The sequence below is a fragment of the Camelus ferus genome, chromosome 8 (genome assembly GCF_009834535.1).
Source record: "Camelus ferus isolate YT-003-E chromosome 8, BCGSAC_Cfer_1.0, whole genome shotgun sequence".
Lineage (NCBI taxonomy): Eukaryota > Metazoa > Chordata > Mammalia > Artiodactyla > Camelidae > Camelus > Camelus ferus.
In genome coordinates this window covers 35,885,662-35,909,030 of record NC_045703.1, presented here as the reverse complement: position 1 = coordinate 35,909,030, position 23,369 = coordinate 35,885,662, and the positions used below count along the sequence as shown (strand labels likewise).

At 38.5% G+C, this 23,369-nt stretch overlaps 1 protein-coding gene across 1 annotated transcript in view; it reads left to right on the top strand.

The window, feature by feature from the left end:
• Nucleotides 1-23,369, top strand: part of ROS1 (ROS proto-oncogene 1, receptor tyrosine kinase) — a 106,899-nt gene that overhangs the window by 63,037 nt on the left and 20,493 nt on the right. The window contains 12 exon segments of the mRNA XM_032484769.1: nucleotides 179-381; nucleotides 1,783-1,927; nucleotides 2,760-2,992; nucleotides 3,080-3,256; nucleotides 6,806-6,974; nucleotides 7,674-7,791; nucleotides 10,725-10,915; nucleotides 12,577-12,660; nucleotides 15,607-15,742; nucleotides 16,943-17,105; nucleotides 18,422-18,486; nucleotides 19,418-19,547. Of these exon segments, the coding sequence (XP_032340660.1) occupies nucleotides 179-381; nucleotides 1,783-1,927; nucleotides 2,760-2,992; nucleotides 3,080-3,256; nucleotides 6,806-6,974; nucleotides 7,674-7,791; nucleotides 10,725-10,915; nucleotides 12,577-12,660; nucleotides 15,607-15,742; nucleotides 16,943-17,105; nucleotides 18,422-18,486; nucleotides 19,418-19,547 (1,814 nt within the window).

Here is a 23,369-nt window from a genome sequence, read left to right as displayed (position 1 = left end):
TTCAAAATATATGAAAGGCTTGTCTTCCTGTCCTTGATAACATTTCCAGCACTCCAATATATCATACCTTATCAGTTAAATAAATATAAAGGATATTACCCTTGATGTTAAATGAATCTGCTGTTTCTCTCTTATACATGTGTGTATATATTTAATCTTTTTTATATTATTGTTTTAGATAGAGCATTTCTGTCTTTAGCTTCAGATATTGCAGAGCTGACTATACTTAATGCCACTAACACCAGCCTCACAATCAGATTACCACCTGCCAGGACAAACCTCACGTGGTACGGAATCACTAGCCCTACTCCAACGTACCTGGTTTATTACAAAGAAGTTAATGGCAGGAAAGACAGCTCTGAACTGGAAGATAGAATGCTGGTAAGAGTGGAGCTGATTGTCCTTCCACAAGATGCCCCTTTTCTAAAAAGAAAATTCTCAGCCGCATTATTTATTATGTTCTGAAACAGGCCATTATGCAAACTTTTACAGCTGATTTATCCAAAAATATTGTATTTTAGTCTTCTTGTCTGAGTATAAGTTAAGCTTCAAGGTGTATATTAATTCTAACCAGTTGGTGGATTGCATATAGTACCTGTTCGCTGTGTGTACTGAAAGAGCTGGGTTTGTTGCCCTCCCTGATAATCTAATTACCCCAGAAAGTGATAGAGACACTTTTGTGGCCTCTCCAGCAGATTGAGGGGTAAGAAAGGAATTGGACAGACATAGCATTACTGTGTACCTCTCCTCCATAGCATATAGGTAATACAAATATAAAAGTTGTACATTATATTTTTATGTCCTATATTTTGTGAAATGTGCTATTATGCAAGAACTATATCTGTTTTTATTCATTATTGTATTCCTAGCACCCAGCATAGTACTTGGCATTGAATAGGCATTCACTAGATATTTCTTGAATCAGTGAATAGACACAATTCGTTTCATCATTGGCACTGGTGTTTCAGTTGTCCTTGTGATGGAATCAAAGGTATCCAGTATTTTTCTTTGTGTTATTATTTAACTAAATGTAAAGATGAACTTGACCATCATCTATTGGTCGTTAAGCACTGTATACTTTGCCAGAAAGTACACTGATTCTTATTACTTCATTTTATCTATTTTAAACTTTCTTTACATATTTCTAAGAGAAATTGTTTCAGAGACCAAGATGGGTTTTCTGGCATTGGACATTTCTCTTATTACAGCTAATCTATCCTGTTGTCTTCACACTGATTAACAGGGGTCAAAGGCAGTGAGTGGCTTTTAACCTTGATGGCAAATGGGAGCTTTTAATATCTCTGGGCCCACGCTTCACCAGTGCAATTAGTATCTCTGGGGGTGGGACCCAGGCATTAGTATTTTCTTAAAACTTCCAGATGATTCCAAAATATAACCAAAGTTGAGAACCATTGATCTAAGGAAAGCCTTTTTATTTTCTTAAACTTTATTTCTAAAAATGATTAGATAATGTAGCTTAATCTTTTATTGTATTCACTAATATATCACAGCCTTACAATACCTTCTTGCTGAATTTCTAATGCAATGCTAATGAGATAGTGTCCACTGGGAATTTAGCTTCCCACATGAAATGATTATGTCACAAAACTGACTGAGGGTTGCCAATCAATCATTTGGCATTAATTCTTGGAGACATTAAACCACCCAGGTCTGGGCAGACTAGGACAGTGAACATTGTCATTTTTTTTCCTCTTAGATTAAATACTTTCTCCCCATTTGTACAAAAAAATAAGAATCAGATTTTTTTTTAATTAATTACAGGAATTTCAGAAGAGTATAGCCCTTATTGAAGGTTTACAGCCATTTTCAACATATATGATACAGATAGCTGTAAAGAATTATTATTCAGATCCTTTGGAACAGTTACCTCTGGGAAAAGAGATTTGGGGAAAAACTAAAAGTGGAGGTGAGTTATGGGCATGGTGTGGGTTTTTAGAGTGGAATTTTGTGATAATGTCACGTGTGTGTCTATATTTGGTTTTTATCTGGATGCTAAGTAATATTTATTATGTGAGCTCTTTAAAGTTTAGTAAGGAAAATGCATTTTCAGAAAAATATTTTGATGACCTGATTCTTTTATTTTTTATTTTTTAACATTTTTTATTGATTTATAATCGATGACCTGATTCTTACTCTAACACTAGAAGATGATAAATAATATTCCATCAAAACAAAAAGCAACTATAAGGCAAAACATCACCATTGATTCATTGTGACCAGAAACCCATTCTTTGGTCTTACCACACAGTGGCACTCTCTTTACATTTATTTATCCACATTGTACATGTGGTGAGACCTAGGAAAGACAAGCCTTTTCTCTATGTGAAATTTACTGAGGCCACTGAGATTTAAAGTAATCTAACATCATTGCCTTAAAGAAAATGGATCTTGAATCTAAAAAGGTGTTCTAAGAGGGGGCAGTTATTATGAGGTGATGCCATTTCTTTCAGGTGTCTCTGATGGCATTCACAAAACTCACCCGAACTGAATTATTCATCTTTGGCCATGTTCTTGAGCTGGAGTCAGAGAATGAGTTAGTCATTAGGCAAAAATAAGCGAGAGTCTTTCGGGCAGCCTGTGTCAACTTCCCATTATGTAAGAGGCTGGCTTTCCTTCGGAACATCTGTCATTCATTCTGCTCACATGATATGCTTATTCCTCAACCAAGACCCCGTTATTTGTTTCCATCTTTCAGAGCTGTTGCAACATCCCTTATCATGTGTTGCTATTTATTTCAGTACCAGAGGCAGTTTGGCTCATTAACACAACTGTGCAGTCAGACACCAGCCTCGTTATATCCTGGAGAGAATCTCCCAAGCCAAATGGACCAAAAGAGTCAGTCCGCTATCAGGTGGCAATCTCACATCTGGCCCCAATTCCTGAGACTCCACTAAGGCAAAGTGAATATCCCAATGGAAGGCTCTCTCTCCTTGTTACTAGACTGTCCGGTGGAAAACTATATGTGGTAAAGGTATGGTGACTGTATTGGGTACTTTTATTGCCATTCTCAAATGCAAAGTTCTGGAAAGGTTAAGCAATTACTCTTTTTTATGAAAAGGTTTTGGCCTGCCACGCCGAGGAAATGTGGTGTGCTGAGAGTCGTCCTGTCACTGTCGAAATGTTTGACACACCGGAGAAACCTTATGCCTTGGTTCCAGAGAATACTAGTTTGCAATTAGACTGGAAGGCTCCATCTAATGTTAACTTCATCAGATTTTGGTTTGAACTCCAAAAGGTAGATCTCACTTTTAATGCAAATCTTTGTTTTATGACATAGAATAAATTCAAAGTCCTTTTTTATACCTCCAGAACACTCTCTTTTATAAATGAACAATATATTTGACAACATTCATTGATTCAGGTTTGCTAGATTGAAGGAGTAAGCTCTCTAGACTAATTTATGATGGAAAGAATTCCCAGAGAGATTAATTTGCTCTTAAAAGACTCCATGTAAAAGGGTGTAAGTTATGGTTTACTGGTTTCATAATATTTTCCTTGGTTTAGATGTTATCGCCATAGTTCTCTGGTTTAAAGTTCACAGCAATTTGGTGTTTTCTATGAAAAAATGCAAGAAATGAATAAACAAAAACCCCAAACCTTGTTTTCAAATGTTCTTTCAACCATTTAAGGGCTGTATAGCAGCAGGAGAGAAGTAAATGTAAAACTAGTTTATTCCAGACTAGTTTGAGCTTGGTTTGTAAATTTTAAATGGTTCCTTATCCAAAAATCTTCCCGCATTAACCAATATAAAATATCCATTGAATTTTAAAGCATCAATTAATATAATTAATTCACTGCTAGGGAAAGTCTACGTTGATTTTTATATTGATACACTTGGGATGGTATAAACTTATTACGTTTTTATAATTGTGACATTTAATTTTAAAATACTGTATGTTTGTGTGTTCATATTTGTAAAGATTGATTAGGAAAGTTTCCTTCAGTGGGAACTTAAAAATAAATCAGTATAGCTCTGGCTTCACTCTTCTTTAAAAATGAAGGATGTACCCCTAGGATGTTTTAAAAACTTTACTATATAAAATATTTTTTATAATCTTGTACTTTTAAAGTAAAAACTATGAAAAATGTGAAACAACAGTGAACACTGAGTTGATAAAACCAAAGACTGTAGTTTAATTGGACTTTTTCCACTGAGTATGTTTATGATAATTTGTTGCCTATTTAAAACATGGTCATCTCATAAAACTTCAGTTTTAAATTGGAGAGATTGAAGGGTCCTCTTTTTCTGGACATCTATTTTAAGTAAGCTTAATGTGGTTCAGTTTGAAGTCAAGGGGAGGGATGTAAAGTTCACTTCCTAGATCAAAGAAATGAAATGAGGAAGAACCTTAGAGATGATGCCTCTAGCCTCTCATTTTACTGATGAGAAGCTGGAGACCCAGACAGGCGCCACGCTGAGTCAGACATCACCAGCCAGGCAGGGGAGGACCCGTGGGGGCTGACTCATCTCTCCAGCAGTCCTACTTGGGTGCTGCCCATGGAAGGAACATGAGTCATTGTCACCCACCTCACTTTTCAAAGTTCAGGAGAGGGACAGCAGACAAAGACCACCCGGTTCAGACCTCATGACTTCTATGCAATGCTTTTTGTTTCAAAACTTCCTCTACACTTGCTGCATACAGGTTCCAGATAGACTACTTAGGGAATCGTGATGCTAAAAAATGTAAGATACAATCATTTCTACATGTGTGACCATTTGTAAGTACCAATTGATGAGCATAGTAGAAGGCTGTGTTCTGAGAGGGCTGGTGATGACATCTAGTCAGAAAGTTTTATCTCTTTTGAGCAACTTGAGCTTAGCTCATAATGATAGGACAGCTAGAAATGGTCCTGTAACTCCACACTGAAACTCTGAAGGGAGAGTGATGAGGGTGAAGGTCTATCTTTAATGAATCGTTTATTTTTCAGAAATGAAAAGAGAAAAGGATAAACTTCCAGTCTTCATCTTTTCCTTTCATAGAAGAGTGAGGGAATCAGTGCACAAGGCTAAATTTCTATCTAGGTCTTAAATTCCATAGATTCTTTATCACAATGGTGTACAGCAGAAGAATATATTCAATTTAAGGTTGAGGAGAAGCAAGTAATTTCGCTTTGGTAATTTTTTTTTTGATAGAAGTCCATTAAAATTGTGTTTTTCTCAGCTTCCAGGAGAACCCCTACAAGAACCAAACATTCCTGAAGTGCTGGTCTCTGAGGCATTGTGGTCTGCAGCATTCCCCCACACCCTTGTCCAAATAATTTGAAGGTCCTCTGTAGTAGCCTCCTCTCCTGCACTTGTTGGTCTCTGACAAAGGGAAGGTCCTGACTCCCTTGTGATTTCCTAGGGAAGGACCCGTGGCACCTCTCAACTTGGTGGCCTGCCCAGAACATTCACTGCTGTGGTGAGACCAATAATCTACAGTTTTCCAGCAATATCCTTGGTCAGGCATCTCCCTGACATCCCAAGGAGCTCTGCTAATTCCTGGATGGTGTGGAATGTTGAACTATCTAGACTATTCACTGAAGGTAGTTTCTATAGCAGATCATTAAGGAGTCAGGACCAGAAAAAGATAATTTTTTAGGGCTAAAAATTTTAAGCCAGGAGTCAACATTTCTTCTCTCCTCTTCTCTCTTACAGAGGCTTCAGAGTAAATATTATAGACCCAATGCATCTGTTTCATTCAGCTGTATGTCTCAGTGGGATTGATACATTTATGAGTTTAACAGGCAATGTCCCTGACATCAGTATTTCTGTTTTTTTTTTTTTCATTCCTTCTGTTCCCCTTTCTTTCTGTAACAAGGTGGTCTACTTCCTAAGGGTTCTATAGAAAATCATTTCTAACTGAATAGGAAACTGACATAAAATGCCCATCGAATGGAATGACATGACCTTGTGAGTGCTAAAGGAAAAAGGAGATGTAAAGTAAGGTTTATTTATGGAAACTGACCTTCTTAGGAAACTCTACTGGGGAAAATACACTAAGAACCCTTGACAGAATGCCACATCCTCAGTCTTTTCCTATTTGTACATTGAAAAAAAAATCGCCATTTTCAAATAAGATATTAAGGGTCCAAATACACAGATTTTTTTTTAAAGCAAAGTTACAGAGAAAGAAGTTTAAGATAGCTATATTGGAGACCCAGTATCTAAAGTGGAATGTAAGTAACATTTCCTATATTTAACTTGTAACCTTGCTACTTAGTGGCTAAGTGATAGTGGGCAAAATTTTCCTTCCTTCAGGAAACTAGGCTTCCTATATATAAAAATAAGGAATGTTAGTTAGAGGTCTGAAAAGGGTTTGGAGAGGAAAAACTAAATGTTTTAATTTATAAGTCGCTGTGGACTTCTTCAAATAGTCAAAATATGTAAAAGTATTATTGTTTATTTTCAAATGATCAAATCTGTGGAATTGAAAGTATCAGTTCTGAGCCATCATTTTCCCTAAGCTGTGAACTTGCGTCGTTAGCCATCCTGATTTAATAAAGATGCCTATGATTAGGGATAGCGAGGGGTCAAGCTCTGAATCTTCCCTGATGATATATAGTCAGAGGTGCCTGCCCCACCTTGGGCTTGCCCTGAGGACCATCATTCAAGTTAGTTACAACTTGTCATAAAAAATAAAATGGCTGTCGGTGGTGGGATCAAAAATGCATAAAGAAGCTCTTATTTTTTAATAAAAAGTAAACTTTAAATATTAATTGCCTGCCACAGGCTTTTTAATTTCTGTGTTTAAGAAGTTTTTCTTAAAGAAACAAAAATGTTAATTGAGCCTTCTTTTTCTAGTGGAAGCACAATGAGTTTTACCATGTTACAGCTTCGTGCAGCCAAGGTCCTGCGTATGTCTGTAACATCACAGATCTACAACCTTATACTTCCTATAATGTCCGAGTAGTGGTGGTGTACAGGACAGGAGAAAACAGCACGTCTCTTCCAGAAAGCTTTAAGACTAAATGTAAGGACAACATTCTCAACACTCAGAAAACCCTAGACATTTCTCAGTTCTTTTCTCATCGCTTATTTTGCTAATAGAGGTTGAAATTTTTCTTAAAAGAGTAAATTACTATTTTGAGAGCTTGACTGAAGAAATTGAAAAGAGGTAAGGGTTCTTACAGGCAGCAAGGAGAATTAATACTCATCTGGCCTTGCAGGGCCCTGAAATGGATAAAATTATTTCACCTTTCAGTATTCTGATTTCCTGTCTAGCTATAATATTTTGCACTAAGAACTAAATGGAAATAGTGTTACTGAGTGTTCAAATATTTGTTTAATACTATGACCAAATACTTAAAAAAAAACCCAAAACAAAACTAACATATACATTAAATTAGTGTTCTATAAGGTATACCCTAACTCCAAGTTGATCCCTGTTAAGAATCAGGGGAAAACGCTCCAAAACTTACAATAGTCTTTTATTTACATCACTTATTTCCTCTCAAGTTAAGATATATTGCTACTCCTATCACTAATTCATCTAATCCATCACTAATAAAACCTTAAGATACTCGTTTAAAAATATTCTTAGATGAGAGTATTTCTGAACATTTCTTTAATGTATTTGGTTTTCCTTTAGTAAATATAATCTACAGAAAGATGTTATGCAGAATATTTTGTACTTCTAACATATCAATCAGATTTTCTTTTGTTTCCAAAGCTGGAGTCCCAAGTAAACCAGGCATCCCAAAATTATTAGAAGGGAGTAAAAATTCAATACAGTGGGAAAAATCTGATGATAATGGAAGCAGACTTATGTACTATATCCTTGAAATCAGGTATGTCTGTTTGCAAAAATGCTTTGTAAACTACAAAGGGCTAAGCAGTTAATGGTAAGATATTATTAGATCAAAATTAATCATATTTATGCACGTGTGTTTATAAATAAACAAAAAGGATCTTTAGTTTAAGGACCTTGTATGCATCATTACGTTCTTTGCTCAATGCCTAGTGGTCAGCCTTGGCACTCCAATTATAAGGCAGATAACATCATTCTTCTCAGAAATCTGCAACTGCTTGTCAAAACATAAAGTTTTTTTTTTCCATAAAGGAAACAATTCAGTCTTTTGAGCATGCAACTAATATTTACTTAATATCTATTCTGTTCAAGAAGCTGAGCTGATGTTTGCTGTTAGATGATGGTATGCATGTAAATTTCTGATGCTAATTTGTTCTAGGAAGATGAACAATGTCTAGTGAGAACTGGCAATGAGCTAGGTAGTTTTCAGAATGTAAAATCAGGTCAAGATCTGAAATGGTCTGAAGTGTATAGGCAACCTAGGATTCTCTATCCATTGTCAAGACTACAGTTTGTAGTGTGTTCCCAGGGACTGAAAATGTGCCTTTGATGAAAACTATGCAGCTGATGAACATACTGCAACCTCAGATCCGGCCAGTATGGGGAGCTGTGTGGATCATAACTGGCTCAGATGAGCTGATTTCATGCCAACTTGAGGGGAGAATTCCAAATTCCACAGACACTCCCCTCACGGGACTATGAAGCCATCTTTTAAGAAGCTCCAAGGACAAAAGTCACTTCCATAATTATAGTCCTGGCAACTTGAGCTTTAGATCTATTTTTGCTTCATCTTGTTCTGGCATTCCCATAACCTTAAAAATTTTTTTTCCTGCTCATGCTAGAGAATTACGTTGGCCCTATTTCTAACTGAAACCTTCTTGAAATTTCTGTTACTTTTTTTCATGCAGAGTGAAATACATTCTGACCTGCAAATACATCGTGGTGGCCTATGAATGCAATTATGTTTACCAGCCAGGCCACTCCACAGTCTTGCTAGGACCTCTGTAGTGTGTTCCCCTCAGTAACACCTTAAGCACAGCTCCATAAATACGTTGCCTTTCCTGTCCCTGAGTCTTTATTCTCAGGACTAGGACTAGTGGGATAATAGAGTGAATTGCTGTACCTTCAGCATCTCAAAGTAACTTCTTCAGGCAGGTCGCTCTTGTGCACCCTGTGAACTTGCTGGTGGTGCCACAGTGGTCGTGGTGCAGAACGCACGCTCTGGGAGCTGACCAGACTGTAGTAGTTTCCCTGGGCAGCAACGCACCAACAACTGGGTGGCTTAAAATACAGACATTTATTCTATCACAGTTCTGGAGACTAGAAGTCAAATCAAGATGGTGGCAGAACAGTGTTCTAGGGAAGAATCCTTCATTGCCTCTGCCTAGTTTCTGGGGAGTGCCAGAAGTCCTTGGCTTTCCTTGGGTTGTAGATGCATCACTCCAATCTCTGCCTCTGTCATCACATGGTCTTCTCCTTGTGTGTGTCTGTGTCCAAATTTCTCTCCTCTGAAGAGCACAGCAGACGTTGGATTTAGGGACCACCATAATCCAGTACGACCTCATCTTGACTGAATTACTTCTGAAAAGACTCTATTTCCAAATGAAGTCATAGTCACAGGCTCTGGGGGGCATGAATTTTGGGGGGACAGTATTCAACCTAGTATGCAGACCATGTTTATATCCTTGCTTTATTCCTTTTTGAACTTAAGTTTCCTCATCTGTAAAATGGGATGATGCTATCTACCTCTTTAGGTTGTTGTGAAGGCTCAATGAAGTGAAACAACATGTGAAAAGCCCAGCACTGTGTGTTGTAAACAGAAGGTGCTCAACCAGTATCAGAATTCTTTCTCTTCCTCAATGGCCAATATCTGTGAAGACCCACTCTATACATTTTTAAGGATCTCTTTCTACTGGATCAGAGTTGTCTGGGTTCAACAATGAAATTGCCAGGGCGCAATGTGAACTTCACACAACATACAAAAATAGTGCCATAAAGCCTTGCTCAGGGTGGTCCTGGTAACAGTTGTGACCAGCCCTGCTGCCCTGGTCCTCCTGATGTTCCTGCTCATCCCCTGTCCCTCAGAGGCTCAGCCCTCCTTGTCCCTGTCGCTCTTTCAGGACAACCACTCAATTTGTAGGAGTAGAACCGGCTTCCCTACATATCTTCAAGCTTAGCTATGGGTTGGTACCAAGTTTTAAAACCACTGTGGTCTGAAAAGTTTCAGACTTGAAAGGTTCATTGTCAGAAAAGGCATAATTGGAAGGCCTTGAACTTGCCTTCAGTCTATGATTCTGTTAAAAGTCATTTCAGTCATGTCTTTTGAACTCAGATCTTGCTCTCTTTCCACTTTTCACATGAAGAATAATGAGGATTGACTTTGCAGTAGAGTGCAGGCCAATAAAAATGGAAGCAATGAATTTTGGAATCTCAGATGTAGTGATAACTGTGGTAGCTGGACTATTATGTCTTCCTTATCAATTTTATGTTCTGTGTTTTATCTAGGGACAGCATAAGTAAAGTACAGATAGCAAAAGAGACTGAAAATTAAGAAAAATTTAAAAATCCCCAGTTAAAAATTATGAAATAATTGCCCTATGAGTTTGGAATTCTGAAGAAAGTTTACACACTCTGAGAGCAGGAAAAGGACCTTCAGCTTTCTTTTGGCCATTGATTATTCATAACTTTCCAGATGGCCTGAGTTGGTTGGCCTCATGCATTGCTGAGATGACTTTGTAAGACTCTGCTATGTTCTGTAGCCAAACCATGTGAGAGGAATGAGATCAAGGGCAAAGTGTGCAATAGGAGACACTCTGGAGTTCTGTCATTAAAATGATATATGGGCATCTGGAAATAACACATATATTATCTTGTATATTTCCTATGTTTATGATTTTGCTCTTTCTTTTGCAGAAAGGGCACTTCAAATGATTCACAGAAGGAGAATTTAATGTGGAAGGTGGCATTTAATGGATCATGCAGTAGCATTTGCACATGGAAGTCCAAAAACCTGAAAGGAACATTTCAGTTCAGAGTAGTAGCTGTAAATAATCTGGGGTTTGGTGACTATAGTGGAATCAGTGAGGATATTGTATTAGTTGGAGGTATGTTACCATGTCTGTCTACATACTAGCTTATTATGCAAAGGTTCAGAGATAAAAATAAGTGAATTCTTAACATTAGCAATAAATTGAATGACTTTCTAACTTCACCAGACTATCATCCAAACTATTGAACTATTCATTTCATCTGATGTGATCTTCCTAAGACATCAATATCAGCATGTCGTTTTTCTCCTCAGTAATAATCAGCTTATCCTTAATGTCCCCCACATCAGGTCCATGCTCCTAGATGGACTTCCAAGTTTGTCCACAGTCTGGTTTTTATCCAGACCTATTATCCTGTTCTGGTACCCTCATGGCCTAAAATTCTACTTTGTCTCTTCCCCAATATTAGTTTATAATACTAAATTATATGTATATGTGATACAAAATTAGTTTATAATACATCATCTTTCTAATTACATATGCTAGAAATCTCAGTTCCTTATTTGCTTTTTTCCTGTACCCAGTCACCATCTTGATTTCTGTCTAATAAGTTCTCTTCCTATTTCTACCTTGGCTTTCCTAAGTTAAGCTGCCATTTCTTGCCTGTGCTCTTGGCTTAGCCCCACTGCTGACAGTTAATCTAGTTGGAAGTACAAGCTGGATCACTCTGCCCTTCTCTGAAATGCTTGAAATGGCTCTCCATTCACTGCCTTCAGAATCAAGAGCATACTTTTCTAGGGCATTTAAGGTCTTCCATGATTTGCCCCCAGTGATGGTTCATCTTTCCTAATATTTGTCCTTATGCTGGAGCCATACCGGACAGGTAAAAAACTTCCATGACACTAGGTCCTCAGCCTTTGTTTCCCTGAGTCTAGAATGAAGTCTTGCCTCACCTTCCATTTGCCTTTAGCTGGGGTTTCCTTTCCTTCACTTTCTGTCAATTGAAATTCTTCTCATCCTTTAAGGCCTAATTTAAAATGAACCCATTGTGATGCTTAACTGCTGCTCCTTAGGCAAAATGAACTGTTGCATTTTATGCAAACACAGCCCATCAAGCTATACAAAACCTACATCATTCTTATTGGTATTATAGTTAGTCGTCTGGGTAAGAGCTCAGCAAACCTTTTCTGAAAAGAACCAAATAGTAAATATTTTAGGCTTTGCAGGCTACATTCGATCTCTGTAGCATCTTTTTTTTTTTTTAAATCATATTTTACAAATGTAAAAATTATTCTTAGTTCATGGGCGGTACAAAATCCCAGATGCAGCCTGTTTGCCAAGCACTGGTCTACAGGTTTGTCTTCTCTGCTCGACTAAACTACCTAAGAGCAGGTACCATGTTTTCATGTTTGTAATCCTCAGTTCAATATTCATAGAATTAAATGTAGATGAAGATGTTAGAGAAGAAATAATACTCCCAACTATATGGTATACAAAGACTGAGACTTCTTTGTCCCATGTTTCCTCAGCCATTTTAAAGAAGGAGATGGGGTGGGTATATCCCAGTGATATGTTGGAAAATAAAAAAAAAAAAACTTGATTTTGATTTCTCCTGATGTAAATACTCTCACTGTGGATAATTTCAAGTTACCAATGGTTTCGTAACAATTGGCTTGCAAAAATCCAGTAGGAGCTAACGCAGGCATACTGGGCATATCATTGAGACAATCTAGTTTTATTCTTTGAATTAATTGCTTTTTTCTCATTTATTTAATTAGATGGTTTTTGGATACCAGAAACAAGCTTTATACTTACTATTATAATTGGAATACTTCTGGTTATAACAATTCCACTGACTTTTGGTAAGTATAATAGATTTTAAAATATAGGTCATAAACTGTTTACTTGATCATATTAATTGATTTATCTCTTAGTTTATTTAATCTCCCACATGAAATAAACTCATAAAATTCACAATGCTACCTTTGGCTATATATTTTGATAACCACTAACTTCTGTGAATTTTTTTTCTCATCTGGGAAAACTATTTTATGAAAAATATATCTGTATTTATACTTCATGGTACATTTTAGATAAAACTACTTGCAAGATAGTTTTAGCCTTCTTTAAAAAGTATTTACTATGGACTGGCTACATAACAAGTGTTTGGGGGCTTATAGTGTGAAATAAATAAAAGAAAAATAACTCTGGGTATTAAAAAAAAGTATAGGATTAAAGGCAGACCAGTGACAATCCTTGGTCGGGATAGTTTGGGTCTCCAGGCAGACAGCCTGGGTTGGAATGAGCAGGGCCTCTTTTGCAGAAGATCCATTTCTGGCTTACAGGATTCACTCTCGCTTTTAGATGTCTGGCCGGCTTATTTCAAATCTCTGCTCATTTGTAAATGACCAGTAAAGCAGAAGAATTAGGTTAGGTAGAGAAAAGCTAGCTATTTCCTGCCACTCATTTTATACTAATGTGTTAGTCTTAAAAGTCTTTTTTTTTTTTTAAAGATGTCATGTAATGGTGAGAAAATACAGTGACAACCCCAAAAGGGATGATTACGCATTGAATCCATAGAGTTACCACAGTGGGTCATATATCCTGCTTCATTCCTATTGTTTCAGCATAAACATTAATAGTACTTTCTCTCAGTCCCCAAAATGTCATGGTTTGAATTATAAAATATACAGTTACTGTATCGTTATTAATACATGAGTCCCTGACATGCTGAAGCATTAAAAGAAAGACATATACAAGACAGTCATACCAGAAAAGAACACTCAAACAGTTTAGGAAATTGTGGCTTCTTTTTTGTTCATACATAAGGGAAAGTTTAAGGAAAAGTTACAAATATAAAGTTAAACTCTCAGGATAAAGAAAGCCAATATTTCACTAAGTGTTCTAAATCTTTATTCCTTCCCTGAACTGAAGTCATAAGCTCTTAGCACATTGAAGCTTGAACTGAGATTTCTTTTCAGAGATTCCTTACAGATAATAAATGGAATATATTATTCCTTCAGCTAACTTGGAAAGCTAAAAATTTCAGCTGACCCTGCCAGGATTTTAACCTGTGGTTCCAGGGAGTCTACGTATTGCACAGCTGATGTTTGTGCTGCTAAGCCGGCCCCTCCAGAGTTACGCGTATGACTGCAGTATATTTGGCAGTTGGCATATAGGCTTGACGGCTTGTCTGCTCTCCTACTGGGAAGGAGCAGTACGTGAAGGATCCTTCATCTGACCTTTGCCTACCAACTTGTACATCACCATTGTTCAAACCTAAAACTCTAGTGGATGAACATGAGATAATTTCAGCCAACCTATTGTGCTTTCAAGACATCCTATGGATATCTGACTTTCTCAGGACTTAAAGGTCTTTATTCTACTTAAAACTCATGGATTTTTGAGCGTAGCTAAGCTAACCTGGTTCTTTTGCTTTTAGGAGTGGTGCATGTGGCTTTACTGGTAGGATTGTAAGAGTGCATGAGAAAAGATCGAGTGATTCAAATAATGAAAAGTAGCAATTGTTTAAAAATATGTACTGTGCTGAGGGCTCTTACGAGTCATACTCGTAAACACAAAATTGAAGCAAGGGTTTTAAAATAAGCATTGACAGCCTTTGCTTTGCAACATGATGTGCAACATGAGCCGAGTGCTGGGAGCAGAGGGAAATATAAAGCTGTAAAATACAATTGCTTACCTCGGGAGCTTGCCGTTTAACGAAGGAGATTTGACATACCTGCGCGAAAAGATAAATAGGGAGATACGTGTTAAACAACAATAAAAGGCAGTAGTAGTGCATGAAACACACAAGCCAGTGACAAAACAGTGCTCAGAGACGCAAGTGGTCTTGTAAGTCAGAGACGAGAGATCTGCCAAGGTTGCAGAGGTCTCAGAAGGCATCCCTGAGGCTGTGGGGCCTCAAGCTGGGCCTTTAAAAATGAAGAGGGGTGGTGAGGGCATTTTGGGTTTGAAAAATTACATTCGCAGAGGTACTTAAGATCTTTCTCTGTGTGGTCCTTCAGATGGAGTTTCACTTGAGTAAAACTCTAACCCGTTGAGTACAGAAGCTACTAAGGAATAAAGTTCAAATTTTAATCATCATCTTACCGAGCATCCTTGCTGTTTTCAACTTCTGAGCCAATATTCTAGTATAGATGGGTGATCTTAATGACATAATTGTATTTTAATCTTTGAAAAATACTACTCATGTTTTATGATACAAAAATAATATTTGCTCGTTACATGAAGAAGACAATACAAATCACCCATGATTCCACGACTAGGGAGGACAGCTGCTAATGCGTGGTAGATTTCATTCTAATAACTTTTCTGTGTATTTGACTATGTGTATAGGAAAAACAATGGATAGACACTCTTGTAGTCACATTTTAAAATAAAGTGTGCCATTCTGAACATACTTGGATTCAGAAATGAATTTGATCACTAATAATTATTACACAAATATGTTTTGGTTTATTTTGACTTTATGGGTGATTTTGAGAAATAAGTTCTGATATTAAGATACTTCAGCTTGTTTATAACAGCAATAAGAAATAGATCAAAATTTACCCTGAGAAGTGAGGGAAAAAGTGATTTGGTGTAACTTAACCTGTTTTTTTTCTTTATGGCTTTGTACCTGGATTTAATTAGTTTTTCTATTACAGGTATATTTTTTTCAATCAAATTCTGTTATTCTATCAAGAGTGTTCTTCTATATAAACATTAAAAATGTTATTGTTGGCATTTCCTAAAGAATAGGGAAGCAGTGTTTTATTTTGTAAATTATGCTCTTTTTCTCTTTATAGTCTGGCATAGAAGGTTAAAGTATCAAAAAACTCCTAAGGAAGGGCTGACAGTTCTCATAAACGAAGACAAAGAGTTGGGCGAACTTCGGGGTCTGGCCACTGGAGTAGGACTGGCCAATGCCTGCTATGCGATACAGTATGTAACCTGAGCCATCTCCATGGACACCTGGATGGAGGGTGGGCAGCTCTAGAGAGAGTGCCCGTGCATGTCACATTGTCCAGGGATGTCCTGGTTCATGCCCATCATTCTGGCATATTTTAAAGTAACATCCCCTTTCCCTCTGAAATGTGACCTATGATGGATAGCGAGTTATGTTGTTATCTTATCCTAAGAAAAAGAAACAAAGCCAATTGTTTTCCAGTGTGTTATCACATCATTTAAAAAGAAATAAACCAAGGAGATAAATACTACACGAAAGGGAGTAGATGGTAGCGTGACTGGTTCAACTAGAGGCAATTGAAGAATTTTAAGTTCTCTTGTGTGTGCTATTAAGTCAATCTTATTTTATTTTCAGAAGTTGTATGGTGATTGCCTACAGAACTTCTCTAAAATAGATGAGTTTTGAACTTCCACCATCATTATAATTAAAGAAAATGTATAAGTGTCTCATTGTACATTGTATATTATGCTCCATGCAAAAAGGAATTATGTAGTCATGGGCCCTGCTTCGAGAAATTAATTTAAGGACATAGGAACAAAGGATTTGAAGTAGACACAGAGGTGACTTTTCCTTGAGAAAATATGTCATGCATGTGATATTCGATTCTCTTCTAAAAAAAAGCATTTTAATGGATTTCCACCTGCCTCGTAATACACCAAGTAAGAAGCTTGGCTTTCTAAAAGTTAACCTGATGGACATGGAGTGATTTTGTGGTCATAGTAAATTTTGTTTTACATGAGAGATCAAGTGTGTGAAATAAAGTAAAAGCATCTGAGCTCAGAAGCCCAGCTGTATCTATTACTAATTTTGCAATAGCTTTTTACACAAATTGGTACCCTGAAGGAATTAATTACTGGTAACTTTAACTAAACAAATTATAGTGAAAAATCCTGAGGCAATGCACACACAGGCGTGATGTCAAAATGAAGGTGCCTGGAAGTGTAGTAATATGCTCTGTGTGCATTTTGGAATAGAGAAGGAATATTCTGGATGGTGGACTAGGAAAGGAATAGGAATGCAAACATGTCATTAGATCACATGGAATGCACTGTTGTGTTGCAAAACCATGAGATTTCTCTCCCTCTTTCTCATCCTCTTTCTCCCTCAAACACTAACACCAGCATCCACTTGTAAACCATATGTATTTTGAGACCGAAAATATCGTTATTTTCCAGTACTCTTCCGACGCAAGAGGAGATTGAAAGCCTTCCTGCCTTCCCTCGGGAAAGACTGAGTCTGCGTCTCTTGTTAGGAAGCGGGGCCTTTGGAGAAGTGTATGAAGGGACAGCAGTAGACATCTTAGGAGCTGGAAGCGGAGAAACCAAAGTAGCAGTGAAGGTACTGTGAGTCTTTTAACTCCTCGATGTGTCAGGTCAGCCTATTTCACAGATTTACACGGATACAACTATGATAGAAGATGAGTGATCTTAACCAAAAAAAGAGCGTAGAAGCCTACCCATGGCTACAGAAATCACATTTCCCCCCCCATTTTCTGCATAAGCTCTGTTGTGAACAGTGACCTCTGAGGTTACTAATTAGCTAAGACTCGGCAGAAAGTTTTTCCCTTCAAACATACTACAAGAGAACTGGGGTGCTAGGTACCAGGGCAGATAGCAAAGTTTTAGGCTTGCTGGCCAGTGTCAGTTGCAGTTATGCAAGCCTGCCACTGCAGCCAAAGTGGCCGCAGTCAGTACGTGAATGAGCAGGTGCGGCTGTGTTCCAGTTAAACTATTTATGAAAACAAAAATTTTAATTTCATGTAATTTTTATGTGTTATGAAGTACTGTTTTTTTTAACTTTTTCCAGCCATTTAAAAATGTAACAAGTTAATTATACCTCAATAAAAATGGAAAAAATAAAACAAAAATGGGACAATTATGCTCAGATCTTAAGCTATACGAAAATAGGTGACAGGCTGGAATTGGTCCACAGGCTGTAGTTTGCTGACCCCTGTACTACACAATTATCCATCAGGATGTATTTGATGTAATTTTAAGGAAGCACTGGATATGCTCTCATATTTTTATAAAAACTTTCTTTTGATCAAGGGATGATGAATCTTTTACATGATGAGTAATAATCCTGGTCCCTGCTTGTTAGGAATTTGTTGCTTTGAGCATGGGCTATATACAACCAGAAAAGTTGGCAGAATTCTCTCTACTTCCAATTGATAGCATTTGCAAGCCTTAATTTACTCCAGCCTCAACTGGTTTAAACCAGTGTTTCTTTTTCTCACATAACAAGATGACTGCTGGCTGTGGTGGAGTACTGTGTCAGGTCAGAGCCAGCATGTCTGAAATTCTCTCAACTTTGCACATGCCTCATGGTCCCAAGATGGTTGCCGAAGAATAAGGCATCACATCTTCATTCAGGACACGGAGAGGGGGAAGGATGGTGTTGGGTGTATTTGTTCAGGAAAGTAAAAGTTCCCCACACACTCCTCTCTCCCTCAGCAGTTTTTCCCTTACATCTCATTGACCAGGACTGAGTCATATGACCACCTCCACTTGCAAGGGAGGCTGGACAATTTTAGAACACAATTTTTATGATTAGGGCAGATATTACAAAGCAAAACAGGGGTTGTCTCCACTAACCCACTGAACTCACCAAAACGCCTGCTATTCTGATTCCTGGCTTATTTTTATGTTGCACAGACTTTGAAGAAGGGCTCCACGGACCAGGAGAAGATTGAATTCCTGAAAGAGGCACATTTGATGAGGTATCAGGGCAGCTCTGAAATAATTTCCCCTTTGTGTAGGTAGGAAGCCTTTGCATCTGATTGGTGGATGTTTAAAATGACCTGACATAAGAGATCATGCCCCAGATAAACATGGCTGAAGTTTAAAAGGAGATATGTTTGTAGTGACAAGTATTGCACAGAAGCCAGTCTTCTGAGCCTGGGCACAGGCAATCCTTAGGAAGAAGGGCTTCCTTTCTTTTACCTTCAATAAGAAGCATGTTCTGCAGGTGATTTCAGAAGCTGTTCAGCTTTAATTATGCTTGTGTTCTTCTAAATGTGTAATAATGGGTCAAATAGGCCGAGTAAGGGAGAGTTCTCTTAAGTACAATGATGTCAATGAAGATATCCCTTGTCTTGGTAAACTTGGCTTCAAGGTTAGAGCCAGCTGATGGTCATGAAAGCTACTCAGATACATCTTAATACACCTCGAGGCAGTGGTCGATGAGGTCCCAGGTTTGGAGTTCTAATCGTTAGATTGGGGCTTACTTGCTTTGACATCTTGAGAAAACAGTTGTAGCCAAACCTGTGTGTCTGAATTATTTTTCTAAAAGGGAGAGAATATCACTTACTCATCATGACCAAAACCTAAATGTTTTAAAATATCTTTTGAAGAAGGGTATTAGTTTAAAATGCTTTCTTTTCCAAAACATAAAATACTTAATATAAACGTCACTTCCAAAACTCCCCCTGTGCTCACCATATGCGTTGGCCACTAGGGGCTGCAATATTCCCTCTGTAAGGCAATGACACAGACCAGTACTCGGAAAAGGAGGCTTTCATTTATGAGAGGAAAGAAACAATCAGGGTTTTGAAGGAAACCAGAGATAAAGAATTTCTCTGTTCCATAAAGGCCCTCTGCTAGCACTTTGTGGCCATCATGTCATCCTGCCCGTCTCTCTCCACCCTTTAGCAAGTTTAATCATCCCAACATTCTGAAGCAGCTTGGAGTCTGTCTGCTGAACGAACCCCAGTACATTATCCTGGAACTGATGGAAGGAGGAGACCTTCTGACCTATTTGCGTAAAGCCCGGATGACAACGGTAGGAAACGGGGTCCATGGTATTGGTTCTATAATGCCAATGACCTCTAAGTTCCTTTTCATTTCCTTTCAGTTCAGTACGCTGCAGTTTTGGCTGATGGTGGAAACTTAGAAGACTTCTGTTGAAAAAATCCTTGTATTTCCTTCATGTTGGATTAGTAAAACTAGAACTCTGGGCTAATTTATGGTATTTTCTGGCAATTTGAGCCTGTTTTTAGTATTAATAGAAAAAACAGGACCCCTCCCTGCCAGAATCCTGTTTTCTGGGGAACAGAGAGTGTGTGGAGCTGGAAGATGCATCTCCTTCCGTGCACTTAATCTGTATGCCTGCCTGTCCTATCTTGGTATTTTCAGCCCTTGTGTCTTTACTGAGTACTAGTCTTACATGTTCCTCCCCAGTTGACATTTCCGTGTGGATTTTCGCGGGTATCTCAAACTTCTTTTGTCCAAAACAGAACTCCTGGTTTCATACCTCCTCCATCATGCCATCCATCCAGTTCCTTGATTTGTCTTTCTCCATCCGTGCTTATTGGCCCCATAAGCCCCAATCCATCCTTTTTGTCTCCCCAGTGCCCAGAGCAGCCCCCGGCTCAGCGTGGACACTGGAAATACGGGGAATGTGTGGGGAATGAGGGCTCGGGGGTGACAGCACTCGCAGGAACCTGCTTTAGATCTCAGATGAGAAACACCTAAGACAAACAAGGAACTAAAATTTAAATCTGTAGATTTTTAAATTACGGCTTTTATTTCTATTGAAGTACACATTTGAAATAGATGACAAAGTTCATGGTGAAAAACGGAAGTCCATGCTCTATCTCATCCCCACATCCCAGGCCTCTATATGTTCCTTCTGGTATTTACCTCCACATTCTGAAACACTCTGCTTATATTGCTGCACAGTGAATTTTCAACCTTGGGAGAAATCTGTTGACTGCAAGGATTTAACCTCTTACTCGTGCGCCAGCCCTGACCCCACCAGCTCTGCACACAGAAAACTTTGTTTCCTCCATCCTTTGACAGTTACCATTTGCAGATAAATCAATATTGCAGGTTTACATTACTGACTAATTATTATTTGCAGCTGACTTACTCAAATACTATGATTGTATGTTTTTTCTTGGGTAGTTTAAATACATGCCCCCTTTTTTCCATTTCCATTGCTTCCATTTGCATTTTTCCATTTTTCCATTTGCTTCCATTTGCTTTTTTCCATTTCCATTTCCATTTGCTGTGAGACTTAAATGCTCTCACAGAATTGTAGCCCTGTTCTAATATGGTTAATTATATCAGATAATCCAGCTCCTCCCAATTTTTTTCCGGACACTTCCCTTCTAGAGTCAGTATACAGGTGCTTGTCCTCTGGGCATCTACACTTCTAGATTAACCCTGGTAATTTCCATGTTGGATCTTTGTTTCCTCAATTCCATGACTTCTTTGTTCTGTTTTAGAAAAGAGAAAGCACACAAAGTAAAAATCTTTTTGTTTTCTTTTTGAGAAAATGTTTTTTTCTTCCCTCACACTTCATTAATAATTTGGCTGGATTCTAGGTTGAATACCCCTTTTCCTCAAAAATAAATCTTATGTGTATTTGTTTCCTAGCTTATACGAGTGCCTTTAAAACGTTGTATGCCATTCTGATTCCTCGACCTGTGATCAGTGTCCTGCTTTTTGCCCTCCTCTTTGGAAAATTTTAGGAACTTCTCCTTATCTGTGGTACTTTTTACTCATCTGGACGCTCAGCCTGAAAAAAAATGACTTTCAGTACTGGGATTTTTTAAATATATATATTATTTCTTTGGTAATGAAGAAAACTCTTTGTTCCCTCTGTTTCCTAGTTCTAGAAACCCTATTAGCTGGATAACGGTCAGCTTTGTTTTATCCTTTTTCTTTATTAGCTGTTTTCTTCTATTTACTACTCTTTGTACTTTTGCTCTCAATTCTGGTAGATTTCCTCAACTTTTTACTAGAATTAAAAATTTTCATTTTCCACAGACTCATTCTTATATTTTGACTGCCTCTTAAAACAGTATTGTGATTTTTTTTCCCATACGTGCAAAATCTTTTATCTTTCCTAGGATACTAATTATAGTTTTTTTTTTAAGTGTTAATTTGCTTCCTGCATTGTCTTGACTTCCTTTTTGCCTCTTTGTTCTGGGATCTGTTTGTAATGTGAGAAGCTTCTCTCAAAAGCTTGGTAATTTGTGGCTGGTCTTCATATTTAATAATGAGACCTAAGAAGCTGATTGGAGCCTCTGTGTCTGCGGCAGCTTCCTTTTGGTTGTCAGGTGGGACCCTGCTGTTCTATAGGGGTCCCCTAATGACAGCATCTGGATGTCTTCCTTGGCATATGCCAGCTTCCCGGAGAGGAATCCGCTGGTCTCCTGCCTGGGCAATAAATGCCTGAGCCTCAGTTCAGGGACTTGAGAGCGGGGAGGGGGCTGGAGGTCTCAAGGCTCAGAAGGAGGATGCTCATTTAATTCCCTTCTCCTTTTTCAGCACAGTGCCTTAGTATGGCTAGTATCCTGGAACTTGGAGGTGGTCTGGTTCTCTCTCTGTGTGTGTCTGGTTCTCTCTCTCTCTCTCTCTCTCTGTGTGTGTGTGTGTGTGTGTGTGTGTGTGTGTGTGTGTGTATTTTGCAAGGGAAAGCCTCCTGCTGTGATGAGGAGGTCCAGTTAATCCTTGAAATAAACTTTTAAATATTCATCTTGCTTTCAGTCCTGCCCCTCACTCTGAGTTCAGAGATACTTGCTACCTCCGATTCCAGAGTGTTTACAGGGTCCTACAGAGAAAAACATCACTCACTTCTTGGCTTCTGCCTCTGCCAGCAGCCAGCTTGCATCTCTCTTGACCCTGCTCAATGACCACACCTATGACTGCTTTCCTTCTTCTAAAATGTTTAATTATGCTCGACCTACTCTCCTGATCTGATTATGCTCGTGAGACTTTAAGATTTCCTCTATGTTATTTTGGTAAGGTTTGGGGAGAGAGTGGAACGAAAAATGTATAAATTCAATTCCTCACCTTTAGCAAGAAAGTTTCTCTGCAGATATTATTTTAGGTTTTGGGGGGGAGATGGGCGGAGGAGAAGGGACAATGAAGATCGAATTGAAGAACACAAGGAGCTGCTTTTCCCAAATGAGCCCTGTTCAGCTGGTGTCCCAGGGGTTATGATTGGTTCTCAAGGGCACGTCCATTCTGCTGCTGCCTCTCCTGCCGGCTTCATCTCCCTCACCCCAACCATGCAGGGCAGGGCGCCGTTAGGTGCTGAGTGCCAGAGCAAAGGTGTAGGGCCTGCAGCGGAGCACCACAGGCCCTGAGCCCTCGTCCTACTAAGTTCATTTGGAGCAGCCAGCTCTCCACGGAGAGTGCTCAGAGGCACCTTTCCAGAACTGCCACAAGCGTCCTTCTCCACTTCCCCACTCTGAGACTGCTTTGCTGGGCTGAATGCATAAGAATTGACTGCAACTGGGTTTATAAAGCTTAGTTTAGTCCTTCATTTTCAGGACCTCATTTCCTGCCTCCATAAAATGGAATAGTGAATCAAAAACTTTCTCTGGCTCCTTTTAGCTTTGACATTCTAAGGTTGTACTAAATTAGAAAAAATTTAAAAAAGATCAGTCTAACAAAATAATACAAACACATAGCCAGATACAATTCAGTTCATCACATTTTGGCTAGATGTTTTACGACAGTGGAGGATGTGGCTCTTGCCATGAGGGATCTTGCCACGTGGTAGGGAGGTAAGTCTCACATAGATAACTCTTTAAGGTAGAGAGTGGGAAGGCCCATGAGGATGGAGTAGGGAGTATACGGCTGAAGCTCA